This window comes from Coregonus clupeaformis, chromosome 15 (genome assembly GCF_020615455.1).
Source record: "Coregonus clupeaformis isolate EN_2021a chromosome 15, ASM2061545v1, whole genome shotgun sequence".
Classification (NCBI taxonomy): domain Eukaryota; kingdom Metazoa; phylum Chordata; class Actinopteri; order Salmoniformes; family Salmonidae; genus Coregonus; species Coregonus clupeaformis.
Window position 1 is genome coordinate 61499247 of NC_059206.1, and position 22794 is coordinate 61522040.

The 22794-nt window shown below is 43.8% G+C and overlaps 1 protein-coding gene across 3 annotated transcripts in view; it reads right to left on the minus strand.

Moving 5' to 3' along the window:
* map2k5 (mitogen-activated protein kinase kinase 5) overlaps positions 1 to 22794 on the minus strand; it is a 122790-nt gene that overhangs the window by 53745 nt on the left and 46251 nt on the right. For all 3 annotated transcript variants that reach the window (XR_006661810.1, XR_006001715.2, XM_041882876.2), the window contains 3 exons: positions 19625 to 19686; positions 10462 to 10510; positions 2269 to 2342 (listed from right to left, as the gene is read on the minus strand). Coding sequence is in view for 1 of the 3 variants with exons in the window: in XM_041882876.2 (XP_041738810.1) it covers positions 2269 to 2342; positions 10462 to 10510; positions 19625 to 19686 (185 nt within the window). In the remaining 2 variants the exon portion in view is untranslated. The remainder of the gene's footprint in view (positions 1 to 2268; positions 2343 to 10461; positions 10511 to 19624; positions 19687 to 22794) is intronic.

Genomic DNA, 22794 nt, shown 5'->3' on the forward strand with positions numbered 1-22794 from the left:
GCGACTTATGAACAGGGTTGTCTCTGGTCTGGCCGGGTGCGCTGTTTATCTGGACGATGTAGTGATATATGCAGATACTTGGGAGGAACATCTGTCCCGTATTCAAGCCTTGTTCGAACGTCTGGCTGCGGGTCGTCTCACGATAAATTTGGCTAAATGTGAGTTTGCTCAGGCGACTGTTACATACCTTGGAAAGGTGGTTGGGCAGGGTGAAGTGCGTCCTGTTCGGGCTAAAGTGGTAGCTATTGATGCTTTTCCACTACCAACTACTAAAAAGGAACTGATGCGTTTCTTGGGAATGATTGGGTATTATCGTGGTTTTTGTAGGAACTTCTCTACTGTGGTCGCTCCTTGACAGATTTGCTGAAAGCTAAGGCTGTGTACGTATGGTCTTCTCATTGTCAACAGGCTTTCGAAGATGCAAAGAGGTTGCTTACTTCAACTCCGGTACTGGCTGCTCCTCGTGTGGATTTGTCATTTACCTTGCAGGTGGATGCTAGTCATGTGGGGGCGGGTGCAGTGTTGCTGCAAGCAGATGTGGCTGGGGTTGAGAGGCCTGTTAGTTTCTTTTCCAAAAAGTTTAACCATTATCAGTTGAACTATTCGGTCATTGAAAAAGAAGCATTAGCACTTATATGGGCGCTACAACACTTTGAAGTGTATGTTGGGTCGGGTGTAGTACCTATTGTGGTCTACACCGACCATAACCCTCTCACATTTTTGAGGTCCATGAGGTGTCCTAATCAGAGGATAATGAGATGGTGTTTATTTTTACAATCTTTCCATCTAGATGTGCGGCACATCCGGGGGACTGATAACGTGATTGCTGATGCGCTCTCTCGTGCGCCCTGTTCATGAATATTGATGTGACCGACCAGTGTTTGATTTTGTCATGTTCTATCTTTCCTGTTTGTCCCCTCCTAGTCTTGTGTTTTTCTTTCCTCTTAAAGGTTGCTTCCTGTGTAAAGGTTGCTGAGGTCTGGAGAGGAGGATGATGGGTGGGGCAAGTGGAGGGGTGAACATGTACAAATTGTCGGTTTGGGACGCAGGGGCTGGTACGTTGGTCCGGGGGTCCTTGTTGGTCCCCGGTCTTATGGGGGGGGGTGTGACGACCCTCCCACTCTGTCTGCCGTATTCTCTCTTTGCTCTTGTTTCCTTATTAGGATGCCGGGGGGCGGAGTTGGGAGGGTCGTCAGCTACATGGGAAACACCTTGGCCGGGTGTGTCCCAGCATAAATGGAACTCTTCCACAGTCATTGAGGAGACTCTCTCCAGGCAGATACTTTGATTTTGGTTGTGATATTTTTGTGGCCTTTTTTGGGTTGTTTGCTTTAGCACTTATCAACACTTTTCTATATTACATTTATGCAAGCAAGCAAACACTCACTTACACTACTGATTACACACCCCATTGTTATTTCAGTTAGTTACTTTAATTAATAAATATATACTTTGAGTACTCCTTGTCTCCACGTGTCTCCCTTTTGTTACGAACTTGAGCCGGTTCGTGACAGAGTCTATGAGCACAATGGGACATGCCATGGATGACAGGGCTGTGATAATGAGTGAATGACTGTGTTCCCTGATGGCTCCTGTGTTTGGAGGGAAGGTCCTGCTCAGGGAACGCAGAGACACTGACCTTCCTACAGGGCAGTGTGTGTGTGTGTGGAGTTAAAGCTACCATTCAGAAGCCTGTGCAGGGGTCAACGCTGCTTCACATCTCCAAGGAGAGAGGGATGGAAATTAATTAAAATTGGGGCGTGGGGGTGACAGGGTGAGTGTGTGTGTGTGTGTGTATGGGGGAGTTATTCTCTGGGGTCCATTTTTTGGGGGAGTTGGAAGGGCTGTCCCAGGGTGATGTGATGACACACACACACACACACACACACACACACACACACCAAACGCACCTCAGCTTTTGTCTGCCAGCCACGCTCTTGCCACGTCCATCAAAGGCATATCAATGAAGCTTTGCCGTTGTGTGTGTGTGTGTGTGTGTGTGAGTGTGAGTAGTAATTATAACAAGTGAATGTTTTCGAGGGCCTGTGGAACAATGGTAGTGAGGAAGTTAATGTGAGAGGCTGTCCCTCAAGGAGCCTCCGCTGTCGTGAGGAGACAATGAATAGGTACAGATTGACAGGTCAACTACACACTCTCACACACTGTCAATACACACAGACAGAGGTACACACACACACACACTGTCAATACACACAGACAGAGACAAACAGACAGAGGTACACACACACACGGGGGGGGGGATTGTACCTGCGTGCTGACTCCAAAGTCACAGAGCTTCACTTGACCTCTAGTGTTGACCAGCATGTTGGAAGGCTTGACGTCTACAGAGACAGACACACACAGTAATAGCAGCAGCCTCAGCCAATCACAGAGAGTATACTCATGTTACATCTTCATTTGACCAGTTTCTCAAAGCAGGAACATTATCCTGCAGCAACAGGAAATTATTATTATTGTAACGGTTTATACCTTTCTGACATTTTTAAAGTGGAAATTTACAAACTTTAGAAGCCTTTTAAACCTTGAACACACTACTAAGTTACATCAGGAAGATTCTCTTTGACGAAAGTGATCAAATTAAGATTGCAGATCTGTACTGTATACAGCATCATGACAGTATTCTCCTTCCATGACCTTCTACATATACCTTCCACCTCTCACTGACCTGTGTGTAGAATTAATACCGTTCACCTCATTGACCTCTGTGTAGAATCTACTACCTTTCACCTCACTGACCTCTGTGTAGAATCTACTACCTTTCACCTCACTGACCTCTGTGTAGAATCTACTACATTCCACCTCACTGACCTCTGTGTAGAATCTACACTACCTTCCACCTCACTGACCTCTGTGTAGAATTAATACCGTTCACCTCATTGACCTCTGTGTAGAATCTACTACATTCCACCTCACTGACCTCTGTGTAGAATCTACTACCTTTCACCTCACTGACCTCTGTGTAGAATCTACTACATTCCACCTCACTGACCTCTGTGTAGAATTTACTACCTTCCACCTCACTGACCTCTGTGTAGAATCTACTACCTTCCACATCACTGACCTCTGTGTAGAATCTACTACCTTCCACCTCACTGACCTCTGTGTAGAATCTACTACCTTCCACCTCACTGACCTCTGTGTAGAATCTACTACCTTTCACCTCGCTGACCTCTGTGTAGAATCTACTACCTTCCACCTCACTGACCTCTGTGTAGAATCTACTACCTTCCACCTCACTGACCTCTGTGTAGAATATACTACCTTCCACATCACTGACCTCTGTGTAGAATCTACTACCTTTCACCTCACTGACCTCTGTGTAGAATCTACTACCTTCCACCTCACTGACCTCTGTGTAGAATCTACTACCTTTCACCTCATTGACCTCTGTGTAGAATCTACTACCTTCCACTTCACTGACCTCTGTGTAGAATCTACTACCTTCCACTTCACTGACCTCTGTGTAGAATCTACTACCTTCCACCTCACTGACCTCTGAAGAATCTACTACCTTCCACCTCACTGACCTCTGTGTAGAATCTACTATCTTCCACCTCACTGACCTCTGTGTAGAATCTACTACCTTCCACCTCACTGACCTCTGTGTAGAATCTACTACCTTCCACCTCATTGACCTCTGTGTAGAATCTACTACCTTTCACCTCACTGACCTCTGTGTAGAATCTACTACCTTCCACCTCATTGACCTCTGTGTAGAATCTACTACCTTCCACCTCACTGACCTCTGTGTAGAATCTACTACCTTCCACATCACTGACCTCTGTGTAGAATCTACTACCTTTCACCTCACTGACCTCTGTGTAGAATCTACTACCTTCCACCTCATTGACCTCTGTGTAGAATCTACTACCTTCCACCTCACTGACCTCTGTGTAGAATCTACTACCTTCCACATCACTGACCTCTGTGTAGAATCTACTACCTTCCACCTCATTGACCTCTGTGTAGAATCTACTACCTTCCACCTCACTGACCTCTGTGTAGAATCTACTACCTTCCACATCACTGACCTCTGTGTAGAATCTACTACCTTTCACCTCACTGACCTCTGTGTAGAATCTACTACATTCCACCTCACTGACCTCTGTGTAGAATCTACTACCTTTCACCTCACTGACCTCTGTGTAGAATCTACTACATTCCACCTCACTGACCTCTGTGTAGAATCTACACTACCTTCCACCTCACTGACCTCTGTGTAGAATTAATACCGTTCACCTCATTGACCTCTGTGTAGAATATACTACCTTCCACATCACTGACCTCTGTGTAGAATCTACTACCTTTCACCTCACTGACCTCTGTGTAGAATCTACTACCTTCCACCTCACTGACCTCTGTGTAGAATCTACTACCTTTCACCTCATTGGCCTCTGTGTAGAATCTACTACCTTCCACTTCACTGACCTCTGTGTAGAATCTACTACCTTCCACTTCACTGACCTCTGTGTAGAATCTACTACCTTCCACCTCACTGACCTCTGAAGAATCTACTACCTTCCACCTCACTGACCTCTGTGTAGAATCTACTATCTTCCACCTCACTGACCTCTGTGTAGAATCTACTACCTTCCACCTCACTGACCTCTGTGTAGAATCTACTACCTTCCACCTCATTGACCTCTGTGTAGAATCTACTACCTTTCACCTCACTGACCTCTGTGTAGAATCTACTACCTTACACCTCATTGACCTCTGTGTAGAATCTACTACCTTACACCTCATTGACCTCTGTGTAGAATCTACTACCTTCCACCTCACTGACCTCTGTGTAGAATCTACTACCTTCCACATCACTGACCTCTGTGTAGAATCTACTACCTTTCACCTCACTGACCTCTGTGTAGAATCTACTACCTTCCACCTCATTGACCTCTGTGTAGAATCTACTACCTTACACCTCACTGACCTCTGTGTAGAATCTACTACCTTCCACATCACTGACCTCTGTGTAGAATCTACTACCTTCCACCTCATTGACCTCTGTGTAGAATCTACTACCTTCCACCTCACTGACCTCTGTGTAGAATCTACTACCTTCCACATCACTGACCTCTGTGTAGAATCTACTACCTTCCACCTCATTGACCTCTGTGTAGAATCTACTACCTTCCACCTCACTGACCTCTGTGTAGAATCTACTACCTTCCACCTCACTGACCTCTGTGTAGAATCTACTACCTTCCACCTCGCTGACCTCTGTGTAGAATCTACCACCTTTCACCTCGCTGACCTCTGTGTAGAATCTACTACCTATACCTTCCACCTCACTGACCTCTGTGTAGAATCTACTACCTTTCACCACACTGACCTCTGTGTAGAATCTACCACCTTTCACCTCGCTGAATCTACTACCTTCCACCTCACTGACCTCTGTGTAGAATCTACTACATTTCACCTCACTGACCTCTGTGTAGAATCTACTACCTTCCACATCACTGACCTCTGTGTAGAATCTACTACCTTCCACCTCACTGACCTCTGTGTAGAATCTACTACCTTCCACCTCACTGACCTCTGTGTAGAATCTACTACCTTTCACCTCACTGACCTCTGTGTAGAATCTACTATCTTCCACATCACTGACCTCTGTGTAGAATCTACTACCTATACAGCACCAGTCAACAGTTTGAACACACCTACTCATTCAGGGGGTTGTCTTTATTTTTACTATTTTCTACATTGTAGAATAATAGTGAAGACATCAAAACAATGAAATAACACATATGGAATCATGTAGTAACCAAATAAGTGTTCAACAAATCAAAATATATTTTATATTTGAGATTCTGCAAAGTGCCACCCTTTGCCTTGATGACAGCTTTGCACACTTTTGGCATTCTCTCAACCAGCTTCATGAGGTAGTCACCTGGAATGCATTTCAATTAACAGGTGTGCCTTGTTAAAAGTTCATTTGTGGAATTTCTTTCCTTCTTAAAGCGTTTGAGCCAATCAGTTGTGTTGTGACAAGGTAGGGGGGGTATACAGAAGATATTTGGTAAAAGACAAAGTCCATATTATGGCAAGAACAGCTCAAATAAGCAAAGAGAAACGACAGTCCATCATTACTTTAAAACATGAAGGTCAGTCAATCCGGAACATTTCAAGAACTTTGAACGTTTATTCAAGTGCAGTCGCAAAAACCATCAAGCGCTATGACGAAACTGGCTCTCATGAGGACCGCCACAGGAAAGGAAGACCCAGAGTTACATCTGCTGCAGAGGATAAGTTCATTAGAGTTAACTGCACCTCAGATTGAAGCCCAAATAAATGCTTCACAGACTTCAAGTAACAGACACATCTCAATATCAACTGTTCAGAGGAGACTGTATGAATCAGGCATTCATGGTCGAATTGCTGCAAAGAAACCACTACTAAAGGACACCAATAATAAGAAGATACTTGCTTGGGCCAAGAAACACGAGCAATGGACATTAGACTGGTGGAAATCTGTCCTTTGGTCTGATGAGTCCAAATTTGAGATTTTTGGTTCCAACCGCCGTGTCTTTGTGCGATGCAGAGTAGGTGAACGGATGATCTCCGCATGTGTGGTTCCCACCGTGAAGCATGGAGGAGGAGGTGTGATGGTGTGGGGGGGGCTTTGCTGGTAACACTGTCTGTGATTTATTTAGAATTCAAGGCACACTTAACCAGCATGGCTACCACAGCATTATGCAGCGATAGCTATCCCATCTGGTTTGCGCTTAGTGGGACTATCATTTGTTTTTCAACAGGACAATGACCCAAAACACACCTCCAGGCAGTGTAAGGGCTATTTGACCAAGGAGAGTGATGGAGTGCTGCATCAAATGACCTGGCCTCCACAATCACCCGTTCTCAACCCAATTGAGATGGTTTGGGATGAGTTGGACCGCAGAGTGAAGGGAAAAGCAGCCAACAAGTGCTCAGCATACGTGGGAACTCCTTCAAGACTGTTGGAAAAGCATTCCTCATGAAGCTGGTTGAGAGAATGCCAAGAGTGTGCAAAGCTGTCATCAAGGCAAAGGGTGGCTACTTTGAAGAATCTAAAATAGATAATATATTTTGATTTGTTTAACAATTGTTTGGTGACTACATGATTCCATATGTGTTATTTCATAGTTTTGATGTCTTCACTATTATTCTACAATGTAGAAAATAGTACAAATAAAGAAAAACCCTTGAATGAGTAGGTGTGTCCAAACTGTTGACTGGTACTATACCTTCCACCTCATTGACCTCTGTGTAGAATCTACTACCTTTCACCTCGCTGACCTCTATGTAGAATCTACTACCTTTCACCTCATTGACCTCTGTGTAGAATCTACTATCTTTCACCTCACTGACCTCTGTGTAGAATCTACTACCTTCCACCTCATTGACCTCTGTGTAGAATCTACTACCTTCCACCTCATTGACCTCTGTGTAGAATCTACTACCTTCCACCTCACTGACCTCTGTGTAGAATCTACTACCTTTCACCTCACTGACCTCTGTGTAGAATCTACTACCTTTCACCTCACTGACCTCTGTGTAGAATCGACTACCTTCCACCTCACTGACCTCTGTGTAGAATCTACTACCTTCCACCTCACTGACCTCTGTGTAGAATCTACTACCTTCCACCTCACTGACCTCTGTGTAGAATCTACTACCTTCCACCTCACTGACCTCTGTGTAGAATCTACTACCTTCCACCTCACTGACCTCTGTGTAGAATCTACTACCTTCCACCTCACTGACCTCTGTGTAGAATCTACTACCTTTCACCTCACTGACCTCTGTGTAGAATCTACTACCTTTCACCTCACTGACCTCTGTGAAGAATCTACTACCTTTCACCACACTGACCTCTGTGTAGAATCTACCACCTTTCACCTCGCTGAATCTACTACCTTCCACCTCACTGACCTCTGTGTAGAATCTACTACATTTCACCTCACTGACCTCTGTGTAGAATCTACTACCTTCCACATCACTGACCTCTGTGTAGAATCTACTACCTTCCACCTCACTGACCTCTGTGTAGAATCTACTACCTTCCACCTCACTGACCTCTGTGTAGAATCTACTACCTTTCACCTCACTGACCTCTGTGTAGAATCTACTATCTTCCACATCACTGACCTCTGTGTAGAATCTACTACCTATACAGCACCAGTCAACAGTTTGAACACACCTACTCATTCAGGGGGTTGTCTTTATTTTTACTATTTTCTACATTGTAGAATAATAGTGAAGACATCAAAACAATGAAATAACACATATGGAATCATGTAGTAACCAAATAAGTGTTCAACAAATCAAAATATATTTTATATTTGAGATTCTGCAAAGTGCCACCCTTTGCCTTGATGACAGCTTTGCACACTTTTGGCATTCTCTCAACCAGCTTCATGAGGTAGTCACCTGGAATGCATTTCAATTAACAGGTGTGCCTTGTTAAAAGTTCATTTGTGGAATTTCTTTCCTTCTTAAAGCGTTTGAGCCAATCAGTTGTGTTGTGACAAGGTAGGGGGGGTATACAGAAGATATTTGGTAAAAGACAAAGTCCATATTATGGCAAGAACAGCTCAAATAAGCAAAGAGAAACGACAGTCCATCATTACTTTAAAACATGAAGGTCAGTCAATCCGGAACATTTCAAGAACTTTGAACGTTTATTCAAGTGCAGTCGCAAAAACCATCAAGCGCTATGACGAAACTGGCTCTCATGAGGACCGCCACAGGAAAGGAAGACCCAGAGTTACATCTGCTGCAGAGGATAAGTTCATTAGAGTTAACTGCACCTCAGATTGAAGCCCAAATAAATGCTTCACAGACTTCAAGTAACAGACACATCTCAATATCAACTGTTCAGAGGAGACTGTATGAATCAGGCATTCATGGTCGAATTGCTGCAAAGAAACCACTACTAAAGGACACCAATAATAAGAAGATACTTGCTTGGGCCAAGAAACACGAGCAATGGACATTAGACTGGTGGAAATCTGTCCTTTGGTCTGATGAGTCCAAATTTGAGATTTTTGGTTCCAACCGCCGTGTCTTTGTGCGATGCAGAGTAGGTGAACGGATGATCTCCGCATGTGTGGTTCCCACCGTGAAGCATGGAGGAGGAGGTGTGATGGTGTGGGGGGGCTTTGCTGGTAACACTGTCTGTGATTTATTTAGAATTCAAGGCACACTTAACCAGCATGGCTACCACAGCATTATGCAGCGATAGCTATCCCATCTGGTTTGCGCTTAGTGGGACTATCATTTGTTTTTCAACAGGACAATGACCCAAAACACACCTCCAGGCAGTGTAAGGGCTATTTGACCAAGGAGAGTGATGGAGTGCTGCATCAAATGACCTGGCCTCCACAATCACCCGTTCTCAACCCAATTGAGATGGTTTGGGATGAGTTGGACCGCAGAGTGAAGGAAAAGCAGCCAACAAGTGCTCAGCATACGTGGGAACTCCTTCAAGACTGTTGGAAAAGCATTCCTCATGAAGCTGGTTGAGAGAATGCCAAGAGTGTGCAAAGCTGTCATCAAGGCAAAGGGTGGCTACTTTGAAGAATCTAAAATAGATAATATATTTTGATTTGTTTAACAATTGTTTGGTGACTACATGATTCCATATGTGTTATTTCATAGTTTTGATGTCTTCACTATTATTCTACAATGTAGAAAATAGTACAAATAAAGAAAAACCCTTGAATGAGTAGGTGTGTCCAAACTGTTGACTGATACTATACCTTCCACCTCATTGACCTCTGTGTAGAATCTACTACCTTTCACCTCGCTGACCTCTATGTAGAATCTACTACCTTTCACCTCATTGACCTCTGTGTAGAATCTACTATCTTTCACCTCACTGACCTCTGTGTAGAATCTACTACCTTCCACCTCATTGACCTCTGTGTAGAATCTACTACCTTCCACCTCATTGACCTCTGTGTAGAATCTACTACCTTCCACCTCACTGACCTCTGTGTAGAATCTACTACCTTTCACCTCACTGACCTCTGTGTAGAATCTACTACCTTTCACCTCACTGACCTCTGTGTAGAATCGACTACCTTCCACCTCACTGACCTCTGTGTAGAATCTACTACCTTCCACCTCATTGACCTCTGTGTAGAATCTACTACCTTCCACCTCATTGACCTCTGTGTAGAATCTACTACCTTCCACCTCACTGACCTCTGTGTAGAATCTACTACCTTCCACCTCACTGACCTCTGTGTAGAATCTACTACCTTCCACCTCACTGACCTCTGTGTAGAATCTACTACCTTCCACCTCACTGACCTCTGTGTAGAATCTACTACCTTCCACCTCACTGACCTCTGTGTAGAATCTACTACCTTTCACCTCACTGACCTCTGTGTAGAATCTACTACCTTTCACCTCACTGACCTCTGTGAAGAATCTACTACCTTCCACATCACTGACCTCTGTGTAGAATCTTCAGGCTCCATAGATAGGTTAGGCCTTTCACTACCTGAAGACAGATAGGAGATACGGAGTTCAGAATTCAACAATACCCAAAACCACTGCTTTCAGACACTACTGCGCTAACTCATTTGGTAAACCATTTATATACAGGGCCTTCAGAAAGTATTCACACCCCTTGGCCTTGACTTATTCCCCATTTTGTTGTTGTCACAGCCTGATTTCAAAATGGATTCAATTGATTTATTTTCTAACCAATCTACACACAATACCTCATAATGACAAAGAGAAAAAACGTTTTTAGAAACTTTAGCTAATTTATTGAAAATGAAATACAGAAATATCTAATTTACTTAAGTATTCACACCACTGTGTCAATCCTTTGTAGAAGTACTTTTGCCTTTGACTACAGCTGTGAGTCTTTCTGGGTAAGTCTCTAAGAGCTTTCCACACCTGGATTGTATAACACTTGCCCATTATTCTTTTCAAAATTCTTCAAGCTCTGTCAATTGGTTGTTGATCATTGTTAGACAACCATTTTCAGGTCTTACCATAGATTTTCAAGTAGATTTAAGTCAAAACTGTAACTCGGCCACTCAGGAACATTCACAGTCTTCTTGGTAAGCAAGTCCAGTGTAGATTTGGCATTGTGTTTTAGGTTATTGTCCTGCTGAAAGGTGAATTCATCTCCCAGTGTCTGGTGGAAAGCAGACTGAACCAGGTTTTCCTCTAGGATTTTGCCTGTGCTTAGCGCCATTCCATTTATTTTTATCCTGAAAAACTCCCCAGTCCTTAATGATTACAAGCATACCCATAACATGATGCAGCCACCACTATGCTTGAAATATGGAGAGTGATACTCAGTAAGGTGTTGTATTGGATTAGCCCCAAACATAACACTTTTGTATTCAGGACAAAAAGTTAATTGCTTTGGCATTTTTTTTCTTCAGTATTACTTTATTTCCTTGTTGCAAACAGGATGCATGTTTTGGAATATTTTTATTCTGTACAGGCTTCCTTCTTTTCACTGTCAATGATGTTATTATTGTGGAGTAACTACAATGTTGTTCATCCATCCTCAGTTTTCTCCTACCACAGCCATTCAACTCTGTAACTGTTTTAAAGTCACCATTGGCCTCGCGATGAAATCCCTGAACGGTTTCCTTCCTCTGAGTTAGGAAGGACGCTTGTATCTTTGTAGTGACTGGAGTGTTTTTTACCCATCTACCAATAGGTGCCCTTCTTTGTGAGGCCTTGGAAAATCTCCCTGGTCTATGTGGTTGAATCTGTGTTTGAAATTCACTGCTCGACTGAGGGACCCTGTGTGGGGGTACAGAGATGAGGCATTCATTCAAAAATCATGTTAAACACTATTATTGCACACAGAGTGAGTCCATGCAACTTATTATGTGACTTGTTAAGCAACTTTTTACTCCTGAACTTATTTAGGCTTGCCATAACAAAGGGTTGAATACTTATTTACTCAAGAAATGTCAGCTTTAATATGTAAACATTTCTAAAATCATAATTCCGCTTTGACATTATGGGGTATTGTGTGTAGATGGGTGAGGGGAAAACATCTATTTAATCCATTTTGAATTCAGGCTGTAACACAACAAGATGTGGAATAAGTCAAGGGGTGTGAATACTTTCTGAAGGCCCTGTATTTGCTCATTGATCATGGACTGTGCACAACATGCATATTTGCTCCAGAGCCAAAGAGTTGCATAGCTACTTTTATCTTTACGTTATTGATACCAAAACCATTTGCTTTTAAATTACTACAGCGAGCAGCAAAGACTTTAAGGATTCAAATATTTTGGTTCATTATTGAGAAAGAAGATTCGACCACAAAACAATGTGCCACCTCTACTTCTCAATTCAGACAGTATCAAAAGATCTGATTGGACTGTGGTTCTGGTGCCAAAACAACTGGTGTGCGTACACAGCATCCCTCTCGCCCTCCCGGGTGCTTTTCCCAGCGATAATTAACAACTCTGACAGTGAGAGAGGGGGAAGAGAGGGAGGAGAGCTGTGAATTAGAATTAACGCTGACTAAATAGCTGTCAATGTTTGATTACAGGCTGAATCAGAGGAGGGAGAGGGGCTAATAGAGGTGTAAACGCCCGAGTTAGGCTGAACCATACGCTCCTCTGTGCTGTGAGGCTTGAGTGTGTGTGTGTGTGTGAGAAAGAGAGTCTGTCCATTTCATCCCTTTCTCACTGATGAAGGCGAATTGGGAGATTCACACCTGTCGGCCACACTTGCCAAAATGGGTCAACTTTACTCGCAAAAGCCTCAAAGTTATTGAGTTATTATTTACTGAATTGGATAGAATGCTGAATTGTAGCCGCTTCGCCAAACCTGCAATTCCCATACAAAGCTACCTGATCCATTGTCTTCCGAGGTGATGCTTTGTGGTCAGTTATAGAATATGATAGTCTCATTTTAAATAGCTGTGGTCAGTTATAGAATATGACAGTCTCATTTTAAATAGCTGTGGTCAGTGTGACGACCCTCCCACTCTGTCTGCCGTATTCTCTCTTTGTTCTTGTTTCCTTGTTAGGATGCCGGTGGGCGGAGTTGGGAGGGTCGTCAGCTACATGGGAAACACCTGGGCCGGGTGTGTCCCAGGATAAATGGAACTCTTCCACAGTCATTGAGGAGACTCTCTCCAGGCAGTTACTTTGATCTTGGTTGTGATATTTTTGAGGCCTTTTTGGGTTGTTTGCTTTGGCACTTTTCAACACTTTTCCATATTACATTTATGCATGCAAACACTCACGTACACTACTGATTACTGATTACACACACCATTGTTATTTGATTTAGTTTACTTTAATTAATAAATATATACTTTGAGTACTCCTTGTCTCCACGTGTCTCCCTTTTGTTACGAACTTGAGCCGGTTCGTGACAAGTGGGGGGTTCGTCCGGGATTTTGAACTGGTTGTGTTTGGGAGAACGTGGAGTTAATGTCCAATTCTGTAGGGTTTTTCTTTGTAAATTTTGTTAGTTTGTTTGAGTTTGATAGGCCAGTATTGGTTGCCTTTGGGTTTTGTACTGCGTTGGAGAGAGTACATTGGTTAGTTTCCAGTCCCTGCCCAGCCTGGAAACTCTTGCTCTACTCGCTGTTGGGACATCGGTCTGAGGTGAGTACAATCGGCTGTGTACCTCAGTGGGAGATTGGGTAGGGTAGTGACATTTGCTACCCGGAGCTATAGCTTTTTTCCCCTGATAGGCTTAGTGACGTGTTTTGTTTTGGGATACGTTGGGCATGGTTAAATGTTTGTTATTTTTGTGTGGTGTCAGTGGACTGAGCAGTTGTCTCGGGGCACATCCGTGGCTTGGGGAAATCTACCAGCGTGCTGGGGGGTTTAATTCCTTGCCAGCGGGCTACAGTGCGTAATTACCCACCGCAAATCTGCACGAAGACTAGGGTTGAGTTATTGTAGGTTTTGGGGAAGCTCCATATCCCAGCTCTTTTCTGTGGTGCTCGGTGTGATTGTATTTCTCTTGTGTCTGGTGTGCTCAGCAGAGGGGTTGAGAAAGATTATTATGATATATATATATTTAATTTTTTTTTTTCCCTGATTATGGCGTCTAATGTAGACGAGTTCATTCGCTTTCCATCAGAAGAACTGTTAGAATTATGTACTAAAGAACAGCTGTTGAAGGTTGCTGAACACTACAAGGTTGAAATTAGTGATAAACGCTCTAAAAAAATTCTATTAGGTTAATATTGAAGGCCAATTTGATGGAGAGTGGTATTCTGGATGTTACCACTGGGGCAGCCTCTGCTGAGGACACGTTGTCTCCCGATATGTTACAATGACCGCTCCATCGGTTAGTCATAGTAGTCTTCTTTTTGAACAGCAGAAGGAACTGCTTCTGTTACAGCTAGAGCATGAACAAGCTAAAATGGAGCATGAACAAGCTAAAATGGAGCATGATCGTGTAAAATATGAAAGGGAATTGGAATTTAAACAGGATATGGAGCGTGCTAAAATCAAGCTGCAACAAGAGCGACTAGAGTTGGTTAGGGAAGGAAAGCTCTCAGGGGAGAGTTTGCTCTGGGAAGGTGACCCAGAGTTACCTAGGGGTCGTTCCTCTTTTGGTCGTAATCCAGACACATTTGATATTGTTGGGAATTTACGGTTGTTGCCCCAGTTTAATGAAAAGGACCCGGAGACATTCTTTTCGTTGTTTGAGCGTGTTGCTGACGCTAGGAGTTGGCCTGATTCTGATCGCACTTTGATGTTGCAGTGTGTGCTGACTGGTAAAGCGCAAGAAGCATATTCAGCTCTTAGTGTAGCAGACAGTGTTAGTTATGAGAAGGTTAAAACGGCTGTGTTACAGAGTTATGAATTGGTCCCTGAGGCTTACCGCCAACGATTTAGAACTTTAAAAAGGGATGATCAGCAGACTCATGTTGAGTTTGCGCGAATATTATCTTCACAGTTCAATCGCTGGTGTTCCGCCTCTGCAGTTATGACTTTCCAAGGGCTGTGTGATCTGATTATGTTAGAACAATTTAAGGACACAATCCCTGATCGTATAGCGACGTACATTAACGAACGAAAAATAAAGACTGTCGCTGAAGCTGCGGTTTTGGCAGATGAATATGTGTTGACTCACACACATTTTTTTGCAGAACCCCGTATTCGGAGTGAGTGGGGGTGTTTGCAGAGATTTGGGCCTCGCTCGCCGAGATACTTCGGTTCCCGGGCAGAGTTTCATTCAACTGGGGTTGAGCCTGATACCCGTGGTAAAACTGACTTTGGTCAAGAGTGTCACTACTGTCGAGAATTAGGTCATTGGAAAAATGAATGTCCGATTCTTAGGTCTAGGGGTAAATTCAGTACAGGTGCTTATGGTAAATCGAGGCCTATAGCGTTAGCAGCGCCTGTTCCACATCAGTTCACTCCTGACGCATTGTCTCATGCTCAGAGCCATGTGAAGGGCTATATTGATCCCGACTATTTACCTTTTTGTTACGGAGGGTTTTGTGTCTATGGTAGGAAGTAAGAACCTAGTGCCAGTAAAGATCCTAAGAGATACAGGTGCCTCTGAATCATTTGTGTTGGAATCTGTGTTACCCTTCTCTGCGGAGACTGATTCGGGGAATAGTGTTCTAATTAGGGGAATAGGTTTGAACACTCTGTCAGTTCCATTGCATAAACTGATGTTGGATTGTGGACTGGTGAAAGGTGAGGTTGTTGTGGGGGTGCGTCCTTCATTGCCTATTGAGGGTGTTGACGTGATCCTTGGAAATAACTTGGCTGGGGAGCGTGTGTGGCCTATCGTGTTTCCATCTTTAGCGGTTTCTACTAAGCCTTCAATTGTAGGGATTCCTGATGAGAGTGCGCAGAATTTCCCAGAGGTGTTTTCTGCGTGTGCAGTGACGCGTTCTATGATCCCTGATGACTTGGTCACGGAACTGGCTAACGAGAATACCATAAAGAAGTCTGTTACTGTTTTCCCTGTTATCCCGTTATCCGTATCCCGCTCCGATTTAATCGAGGCGCAACGGGCTGACCCTACATTAGAAGAGTTGCGGGACCAAATTGTGCCTGTAGAACAGTTGGGAGATGTCGCACAGGGCTATTTTCTCCAAGAGGAGGTCCTGATGAGGAAGTGGATGTCTCATGGTAGTTGTTTTCTGGGGGAGGCGATTAGTCAGGTTGTGGTACCAGTTAGGCTTCGTGAGTTGGTGCTGACAACTTCTCACAACGACGTTGCTGGGCATATGGGTGTGAGAAAAACCTACAATCGCATATTACGACATTTTTTTGGCCAAGATTAAAGAGGGATGTTTCTGATTTCATCAAAACTTGTCACACCTGTCAATTAACTGGTAAACCTAATCAAGCTTATTAAGCCGGTACCACTGTTCCCTATTCCTGTACTCAGTAAACCTTTTGAGTATTTGATTATTGACTGTGTTGGTCCTCTGCCTCGTTCTAGAAAGGGTAGTAATTATTTGTTGACTGTGATGTGTCAGACCACTAGGTTTCCTGTTGCCTACCCTCTCCGGTCTATCACGACTAAGGCTGTGTTAAAAGCTTTGACTCAGTTTCTCTCACTGTTTGGAATCCCTAAGGTCATTCAAAGTGATCAAGGATCTAATTTCACCTCTAATCTCTTTGGACAGGTTCTCCAACAACTCCATATTAAACACAACTTGTCTAGCGCTTATCATGCCCAAAGTCAAGGAGCACTGGAACGTTTCCATCAAACACTTAAGTCTTTGTTGAGAGCTTATTGTACTGAGATGGATAAGGATTGGGAGGAGGGGTTGCCTTGGTTACTGCTAGCTGCTAGGGAGGTTTCACAGGAGAGCACGGGTTTTAGCCCAAATGACCTAGTGTTTGGACATCGGGTGCGTGGGCTTTTATCTGTTCTCCAGGATGACTGGAAGTCTCCCGAGCCTCCTCAGTCCCTGTTATCATATGTGGGTGATTTTCGGCGACGCTTGTATGCCGCTGGTGAAATGGCTAAAGAGGAGCTATCATCTTCACAGGACAGGATGAAGAGCATATATGATCGCGAGCTGAGCCTCATCACTTTAGTCCAGGTGATCAGGTTCTGGCTCTGCTGCCAATTGTTGGTTCTCCTTTTCAAGCCAAGTTTCAAGGTTCATATACAGTGGTGCGCCAGTACACTGAGCAAAATTATCTAGTTGCCACTCCAGAACGGAGGAAAGCACACCAACTGTGCCATGTAAATTTGTTAAAACCCTATTATGCACGTTCCTCTGAGACTGAACAGGGGGAGTCTACAGAGGACGGTAAGGCTGTTCTTTTGGCTGATATTGTTTATTCCCTGAGTTCTGGTCATGCTAGGTCTGTGCAGGAGCAGGAAGATGTTTCTGGTCCTGACGATTGCATACTGCAGGGTAGATTGAAAAATTCAGAGACACTGGAGATTGTAGATAGCCTTCTTACTCATCTACCTGTTGATGAGCGGAAAGAGAGGGTTGGTTTGATTCAGAGATTTCCAGGGTTGTTTTCGGATACACCTACACGCATAAACTTAATAGAACATGATATTGACATTGGAGATGCTGACCCCATTCGTCAACGGTTCTATAGAGTTTCTTCAGAGAAACTCGCGTTGTCTGGATGCTGAGGTCAGGTACATGCTGGAGAGTAAAATAGCAGATCCTTCTTTCTCCAGTTGGGCTTCTCCCTGTATCTTGGGCAGTAAATCGGATGGAACAAATAGATTTTGTACGGACTACCGTAAGGTAAACGATGTCACTGGGCCGGATTCATTTCCTCTTCCTCGGATGGAGGACTGCGTTGGTCAAGTCGGGCGCAGCTACGCTTTGTGAGCAAATTTGACCTGTTAAAGGGGTATTGGCAGGTGCCACTGATGAGTAGGGCACGTGAAATCTCTGCCTTTATTACACCTTTTGGTCTGTACTCGTATTCGGTTATGAGTTTCGGACTGCGTAATGCGCCTGCCACTTTTCAGCGATTTATGAACAGGGTTGTCTCTGGTCTGGCCGGTTGCGCTGTTTATCTGGACGATGTAGTGATATATGCAGATGCTTGGGAGGAGCATCTGTCCCGTATTCAGGCCTTGTTCGGACGTCTGGCTGCGGGTCGCCTCACGATGAATTTGGCTGAATGTGAGTTTGCTCAGGCGACTGTTGTATACCTTGGAAAGGTGGTTGGGCAGGGTGACGTGCGCCCTGTTCATGAATATTGATGTGACCGACCATTGTTTGATTTTGTCATGTTCTATGTTTCCTGTTTGTCCCCTCCCTAGTCTTGTGTTCTTCTTTCCTCTTAAAGGTTGCTTCCTGTGTAAAGGTTTCTGAGGTCTGGAGAGGGAGGATGATGGGTGGGGCAAGTGGAGGTGTGAACATGTACAATTTGTCGGTTTGGGACGCAGGGGCTGGTACGTTGGTCCGGGGGTCCTTGTTGGTCCCCGGTCTTATGGGGGGGTGTGACGACCCTCCCACTCTGTCTGCCGTATTCTCTCTTTGTTCTTGTTTCCTTGTTAGGATGCCGGTGGGCGGAGTTGGGAGGGTCAGTCAGCTACATGGGAAACACCTGGGCCGGGTGTGTCCCAGGATAAATGGAACTCTTCCACAGTCATTGAGGAGACTCTCTCCAGGCAGTTACTTTGATCTTGGTTGTGATATTTTTGAGGCCTTTTTGGGTTGTTTGCTTTGGCACTTTTCAACACTTTTCCATATTACATTTATGCATGCAAACACTCACGTACACTACTGATTACTGATTACACACACCATTGTTATTTGATTTAGTTTACTTTAATTAATAAATATATACTTTGAGTACTCCTTGTCTCCACGTGTCTCCCTTTTGTTACGAACTTGAGCCGGTTCGTGACATCAGTTATAGAATATGACAGTCTCATTTTAAATAGCTGTGGTCAGTTATAGAATATGACAGTCTCATTTTAAATAGCTGTGGTCAGTTATAGAATATGACAGTCTCATTTTAAATAGCTGTGGTCAGTTATAGAATATGATAGTCTCATATTAAATAGCTGTGGTCAGTTATAGAATATGACAGTCTCATTTTAAATAGCTGTGGTCAGTTATAGAATATGACAGTCTCATATTAAATAGCTGTGGTCAGTTATAGAATATGATAGTCTCATTTTAAATAGCTGTGGTCAGTTATAGAATATGATAGTCTCATTTTAAATAGCTGTGGTCAGTTATAGAATATGATAGTCTCATTTTAAATAGCTGTGGTCAGTTATAGAATATGACAGTCTCATTTTAAATAGCTGTGGTCAGTTATAGAATATGACAGTCTCATATTAAATAGCTGTGGTCAGTTATAGAATATGATAGTCTCATTTTAAATAGCTGTGGTCAGTTATAGAATATGATAGTCTCATTTTAAATAGCTGTGGTCAGTTATAGAATATGATAGTCTCATTTTAAATAGCTGTGGTCAGTTATAGAATATGATAGTCTCATATTAAATAGCTGTGGTCAGTTATAGAATATGATAGTCTCATTTTAAATAGCTGTGGTCAGTTATAGAATATGATAGTCTCATTTTAAATAGCTGTGGTCAGTTATAGAATATGATAGTCTCATTTTAAATAGCTGTAGTCTAATTTTAAATAGTTGTGGTCAGTTGGTTTGAGAGCTGAAAGGCCGTTCACTCACCGCCACAGAGATCCTGCCCAACACATGTTCTGGGATCCTCCTGTATACGTCCAGAGAGCCACCTGCGCACACACACACACACACACACACACACACACACACACACACGTACACCGTTGAGTGTTGATGGACGCATGCTGACAGGTCGGCCACCGAGGGAGACGCAATGTGTTATAACTGAGAAATCACTGTGTTAAAAAATTCCCCCACTCCCACCCTTGTAGCTTTTAGCAAAGACACATGCTAACCCCCAGCCACTGATGACTGTCTTCCTCTTAGAATATGTGTAAATGGATCCAGGGTGGTAAGAGGTTTGACGTTCCAGAAAGCTTTCATAGAGCTCTGGATGGGAGTGCAGTAAAGGCCTCATAGAGCTCTGGATGGGAGTGCAGTAAAGGCCTCTGCCTGCTACAGCCTCAGCACTAACCCTAACCCTAACCTCAGCACTAACCTCAGCACTAACACTAAGCCTAACACTAACCTCAGCACTAACCCTAACCCTAACCTCAGCACTAACCTCAGCACTAACACTAAGCCTAACACTAACCTAAGCACTAACCCTAACACTAACCCCACCACTAACACTAACACTAACCCCAGCACTAACACTAACCCTAACCCTAACCTCAGCACTAACCTCAGCACTAACACTAAGCCTAACACTAACCTCAGCACTAACACTAAGCCTAACACTAACCTAAGCACTAACACTAACACTAACCCCAGCACTAACACTAAGCCTAACACTAACCTCAGCACTAACCTCAGCACTAACACTAACCCTAAAACTAACCTAAGCACTAACCCTAACACTAACCCCACCACTAACACTAACCCCAGCACTAACCCTAACACTAACCTCAGCACTAACACTAACCCTAACCTCAGCACTAACCCTAACACTAACCCCAGCACTAACACTAACCCCAGCACTAACCCTAACACTAACCCCAACACTAACCCCAACACTAACACTAACCCTAACACTAACCCTAACACTAACCCTAACCCCAGCACTAACACTAACCCTAACACTAACACCAGCACTAACCCTAACTCTAACCCTAACCCTAACCCCAGCACTAACACTAACCCTAACCCTAACACTAACCCTAACCCCAGCACTAACACTAAAGCTAACACTAACCCCAGCACTAACCCTAACACTAACCTTAACACTAACCCCAGCACTAACACTAACACTAACCCCAGCACTAACACTAACACTAACCCTAACCCCAGCACTAACACTAACACTAACCCCAGCACTAACACTAACCCCAGCACTAACACTAACACTAACCCTGACCCCAGCACTAACACTAACACTAACCCCAGCACTAACACTAACCCTAACCCTAACCCCAGCACTGACACTAACCCTAACACTAACCCTAACCCCAGCACTAACACTAACCCTAACCCCAGCACTAACACTAACACTAACCCCAGCACTAACACTAACACTAACCCTAACACTAACACTAACCCTAACCCCAGCACTAACACTAACACTAACCCCAGCACTAACACTAACCCTAACACTAACCCTAACCCCAGCACTGACACTAACCCTAACACTAAGCCCAGCACTAACACTAACACCAGCACTAACACTAACCCTAACACTAACCCTAACCCCAGCACTGACACTAACCCTAACACTAAGCCCAGCACTAACACTAACACTAACCCCAGCACTAACACTAACCCTAACACTAACCCTAACCCCAGCACTGACACTAACCCTAACACTAACCCCAGCACTAACCCTAACACTAACCTCAGCACTAACACTAACCCTAACCTCAGCACTAAAACCAACCCTAACACTAACCTAGGCACTAACCCTAACACTAACCCCAGCACTAACACTAAAACTAACCCCAACACTAACCCTAACACTAACCCTAACACTAACCCTAACACTAACCCTAACCCCAGCACTAACACTAACACTAACCCTAACACTAACACCAGCACTAATCCTAACTCTAACCCTAACACTAACCCCAGCACTAACACTAAACCTAACCCTAACCCTAACCCTAGCACTAACACTAAAGCTAACACTAACCCCAGCACTAACCCTAACACTAACCTTAACACTAACCCCAGCACTAACACTAACCCTAACACTAACCCCAGCACTAACACTAACACTAACACTAACCCTAACACTAACCCTAACCCCAGCACTAACCCTAACCCTAACACTAACCCTAACCCTAACCCCAGCACTGACACTAACCCTAACACTAAGCCCAGCACTAACACTAACCCTAACCCTAACACTAACCCCAGCACTAACACTAACCCTAACACTAACCCCAGCACTAACACTAACCCTAACACTAACACTAACCCTAACCCCAGCACTAACACTAACCCCAGCACTAACACTAAGCCTAACACTAACCCTAACCCCAGCACTGACACTAACCCTAACACTAAGCCCAGCACTAACACTAACCCCAGCACTAACACTAACCCTAACCCTAACCCTAACCCCAGCACTGACACTAACCCTAACACTAACCCCAGCACTAACCCTAACACTAACCTCAGCACTAACACTAACCCTAACCTCAGCACTAAAACTAACCCTAACACTAACCTAAGCACTAACCCTAACACTAACCCCAGCACTAACACTAACCCCATTACTAACCCTAACACTAACCCCAACACTAACCCTAACACTAACCCTAACCCTAACACTAACCCTAACCCCAGCACTAATACTAACACTAACCCTAACACTAACCCTAACCCCAGCACTAACACTAACCCCAGCACTAACCCTAACACTAAGCCTAACACTAACCCTAACACTAAAATCTCTGAAGCTGGAGACTCTTATCTCCCTCACTAATTTTAAGCATCAGTTGTCAGAGCAGCTTACCGATCACTGCACCTGTACACAGCCCATCTGAAATTAGCCCACTCAAATACCTCATCCCCATATTGTTATTTATTTTGCTCATTTGCACCCCAGTATCTCTATTTGCACATCATCTCTTGCACATCTATCATTCCAGTGTTAATACTAATTGTAATTATTTTGCACTATAGCCTATTTATTGCCTTACCTCCATAACTTGCTACATTTGCACACACTGTATATATATTTTCTGTTGTATTTTTGATTTTATGTTTTGTTTTACCCC